The sequence below is a fragment of the Ascaphus truei genome, chromosome 5, assembly GCF_040206685.1.
Source record: "Ascaphus truei isolate aAscTru1 chromosome 5, aAscTru1.hap1, whole genome shotgun sequence".
NCBI classification, from domain to species: Eukaryota; Metazoa; Chordata; class Amphibia; order Anura; family Ascaphidae; genus Ascaphus; species Ascaphus truei.
In genome coordinates this window covers 189,749,345-189,754,344 of record NC_134487.1, presented here as the reverse complement: position 1 = coordinate 189,754,344, position 5,000 = coordinate 189,749,345, and the positions used below count along the sequence as shown (strand labels likewise).

At 52.6% G+C, this 5,000-nt stretch overlaps 1 protein-coding gene across 2 annotated transcripts in view; it reads right to left on the bottom strand.

The window, feature by feature from the left end:
• The window catches only part of XPO7 (exportin 7), a 69,926-nt gene that overhangs the window by 44,106 nt on the left and 20,820 nt on the right, over positions 1 to 5,000 (bottom strand). For both annotated transcript variants that reach the window (XM_075601431.1, XM_075601432.1), the window contains exon 15: positions 4,135 to 4,208. In XM_075601431.1, coding sequence (XP_075457546.1) covers positions 4,135 to 4,208 — 74 coding nt within the window. The remainder of the gene's footprint in view (positions 1 to 4,134; positions 4,209 to 5,000) is intronic.

Below are 5,000 nucleotides of genomic sequence, written 5' to 3'. Positions count from 1 at the left end.
CCTCCCGTTATACATCAAACACAGAGCCTCCCGTTATATATATCACACACGCAGAGCCTCCCGTTATATATATCACACACGCAGAGCCTCCCGTTATACATCACACACGCAGAGCCTCCCGTTATATATCACACGCACACGCAGAGCCTCCCGTTATATAACACACGCAGAGCCTCCCGTTATATATCACACACGCAGAGCCTCCCATTATATATCACACGCGCAGAGCCTCCCGTTATATATCACACACACACACACGCAGAGCCTCCCGTTATATATCACACGCAGAGTCTCCCGTTATATATCACACACGCAGAGCCTCCCGTTATATATCACACGCACGCAGCGCCTCCCGTTATATATCACACGCACGCAGAGTCTCCCGTTATATATCACACACGCAGAGCCTCCCGTTATATATCACACGCACGCAGAGCCTCCCGTTATATATCACACACGCAGAGCCTCCCGTTATATATCACACACACGCAGAGCCTCCCGTTATATATCACACACACGCAGAGCCTCCCGTTATATATCACACACGCAGAGCCTCCCGTTATCACACACACGCAGAGCCTCCCGTTATATATCACACACGCAGAGCCTCCCGTTATATATCACACACGCAGAACCTCCCGTTATATATCACACACGCAGAACCTCCCGTTATATATCACACACGCAGAGCCTCCCGTTATATATCACACACGCAGAGCCTCCCGTTATATATCACACACGCAGAACCTCCCGTTATATCACACGCAGAGCCTACCGTTACATATATCACACACGCAGAGCCTCCCGTTATATATATCACACACGCAGAGCCTCCCGTTATACATCACACACGCAGAGCCTCCCGTTATACATCACACACGCAGAGCCTCCCGTTATATATCACACACGCAGAGCCTCCCATTATATATCACACACGCAGAGCCTCCCGTTATATATCACACGCAGAGCCTCCCATTATATATCACACACGCAGAGCCTCCCGTTATATACCACACACACGCAGAGCCTCCCATTATATATCACACACGCAGAGCCTCCCATTATAAATCACACACGCAGAGCCTCCTATTATACATCACACGCAGAGCCTCCTATTATACATCACACGCAGAGCCTCCCATTATATATCACACACACAGAGCCTCCCATTATATATCACACACGCAGAGCCTCCCGTTATATATCACACACGCAGAGCCTCCCGTTATATATCACACACGCAGAGCCTCCCGTTATATATTACACACGCAGAGCCTCCCGTTATATATCACACACACGCAGAGCCTCCCGTTATATATCACACACGCAGAGCCTCCCGTTATATATCACACACACGCAGAGCCTCCCGTTATATATCACACACGCAGAGCCTCCCGTTATATATCACACACACGCAGAGCCTCCCATTATATATCACACACGCAGAGCCTCCCGTTATATATCACACACACGCAGAGCCTCCCGTTATATCACACACGCAGAGCCTCCCGTTATATATCACACACGCAGAGCCTCCCGTTATATATCACACACGCAGAGCCTCCCGTTATATATCACACACGCAGAGCCTCCCGTTATATATCACACATGCAGAGCCTCCCATTATATATCACACACGCAGAGCCTCCCGTTATATATCACACACACACACGCAGAGCCTCCCGTTATACATCACACACACGCAGAGCCTCCCGTTATATATCACACACACGCAGAGCCTCCCGTTATATATCACACACGCAGAGCCTCCCGTTATATATCACACACACGCAGAGCCTCCCGTTATATATCACACACGCAGAGCCTCCCGTTATATATCACACACACGCAGAGCCTCCCGTTATATATCACACACACGCAGAGCCTCCCGTTATATATCACACACACGCAGAGCCTCCCGTTATATATCACACACGCAGAGCCTCCCGTTATATATCACACACACGCAGAGCCTCCCGTTATATATCACACACACGCAGAGCCTCCCGTTATATATCACACACGCAGAGCCTCCCATTGTATATCACACACGCAGAGCCTCCCATTATATCACACACGCAGAACCTCCCGTTATATATCACACACGCAGAACCTCCCGTTATATATCACACACGCAGAGCCTCCCGTTATATATCACACACGCAGAGCCTCCCGTTATATATCACACACGCAGAACCTCCCGTTATATATCACACACGCAGAACCTCCCGTTATATATCACACACGCAGAGCCTCCCGTTATATATCACACATGCAGAGCCTCCCGTTATATATCACACACGCAGAACCTCCCGTTATATCACACGCAGAGCCTACCGTTACATATATCACACACGCAGAGCCTCCCGTTATATATATCACACACGCAGAGCCTCCCGTTATACATCACACACGCAGAGCCTCCCGTTATACATCACACGCAGAGCCTCCCGTTATATATCACACACGCAGAGCCTCCCATTATATATCACACACGCAGAGCCTCCCGTTATATATCACACGCAGAGCCTCCCATTATATATCACACACGCAGAGCCTCCCGTTATATACCACACACACGCAGAGCCTCCCATTATATATCACACACGCAGAGCCTCCCATTATATATCACACACGCAGAGCCTCCTATTATACATCACACGCAGAGCCTCCTATTATACATCACACGCAGAGCCTCCCATTATATATCACACACACAGAGCCTCCCATTATATATCACACACGCAGAGCCTCCCGTTATATATCACACACGCAGAGCCTCCCGTTATATATCACACACGCAGAGCCTCCCGTTATATATCACACACACAGAGCCTCCCGTTATATATCACACACGCAGAGCCTCCCGTTATATATCACACACGCAGAGCCTCCCGTTATATATCACACACGCAGATCCTCCCGTTATATATCACACACGCAGAGCCTCCCGTTATATATCACACACACACACGCAGAGCCTCCCGTTATATATCACACACACACACACGCAGAGCCTCCCGTTATATATCACACAAGCAGAGCCTCCCATTATATATCACACACGCAGAGCCTCCCGTTATATATCACACACGCAGAGCCTCCCGTTATATATCACACACGCAGAGCCTCCCGTTATATATCACACACGCAGAGCCTCCCGTTATATATCACACACGCAGAGCCTCCCGTTATATATCACACACACACGCGGAGCCTCCCGTTATATATCACACATGCAGAGCCTCCCATTATATATCACACACGCAGAGCCTCCCGTTATATATCACACACACGCAGAGCCTCCCGTTATATATCACACACACGCAGAGCCTCCCGTTATATATCACACATGCAGAGCCTCCCATTATATATCACACACGCAGAGCCTCCCATTATATATCACACATGCAGAGCCTCCTATTATACATCACACGCAGAGCCTCCCATTATATGTCACACACACGCAGAGCCTCCCATTATATATATCACACGCAGAGCCTCCCGTTATATATCACACACGCAGAGCCTCCTGTTATATATCACACACACGCAGAGCCTCCCGTTATATATCACACACACGCAGAGCCTCCGTTATATATATCACACACACGCAGAGTCTCCCGCTATATATCACACGCGCAGAGCCTTCCGTTATATATCACACACACACGACGCAGAGCTCCGTTATAATCACACACACACACACGCAGAGCCGCCCGTTATATATCACACACACACACACGCAGAGCCTCCCGTTATATATCACACACACGCAGAGCCTCCGTTATATATCACACACACGCAGAGCCTCCCGTTATATATCACACGCAGAGCCTCCCATTGTATATCACACGCAGAGCCTCCCGTTATATATCACATGCAGAGCCTCCCGTTATATATCACATGCAGAGCCTCCCGTTATATATCACATGCAGAGCCTCCCGTTATATATCACACGCAGAGCCTGCCCGTTATATATCACACGCAGAGCCTCCCGTTATATATCACACACACGCAGAGCCTCCCATTATATATCACACAGAGCCTCCATTATATACCTCACAGTGTAAAACACATACACAGCGCCACACATATGACGCACAGTGTAACACACCCCGCTGTGAGCCTCACATTTTGCCGATGAAGATGCTCAGCACCATTGTCTCATCGTTCAGTCCCAGAACTTCTGAAAGACGGCGGTACAGCTGTGAAACAGAAAGGCAGGGAGTGAGGCAGGGAGTGAGCAGGGAGTGGCGGGGAGGGGAAGAGAGGCAGGGAGGGGGGAGAAGAGAGGCAGGGAGGTGGGGTAAGAGAGGCAGGGAGAGGGGGGGGGAAGGGAGGCAGGGAGGGGGGGGGGGGAAGAGGCAGGAGAGGGGGGAAGAGAGGCAGGGAGGGGGGGGAGAAGAGAGGCAGGGAGGGGGGGAAGGGAGGCAGGGAGGGGGGGGGAAGGGAGGCAGGGAGGGGGGGGAAGAGAGGCAGGGAGGGGGGGGAGAAGAGAGGCAGGGAGGGGGGGGAAGAGAGGCAGGGAGGTGGGGGGAAGAGAGGCAGGGAGGGGGGGGGAAGAGAGGCAGGGAGGGAGGGGGGGAAGAGAGGCAGGGAGGGGGGGGGAAGAGAGGCAGGGAGGGGGGGGAAGAGAGGCAGGGAGGGGGGGGGGAGAGAGGCAGGGAGGGGGGGGGAGAGAGGCAGGGAGGGGGGGGGGGGGGAAAGAGAGGCAGGGAGAGAGAGAGGGGAGAAGAGAGGCAGGGGAGGGGGGGACGAGAGGCAGGGAGGGGGGGAAGAGAGGCAGGGAGGGGGGGAAGAGAGCAGGGAGGGGGAAGAGAGGCAGGGAGGGGGGGGAAGAGAGGCAGGGAGGGGGGGGAAGAGAGGCAGGGGGGGGGAAGAGAAGAGAGCAGGGAGGGGGGGGAAGGGGGGGAAGAGAGGGAGGGGGGGGGGGAAGAGAGGCGGGGGGGGGAGGGGAGAGAGGGGGGGGGAAGAGAGGCAGGGAGGGGGGGGGGAAA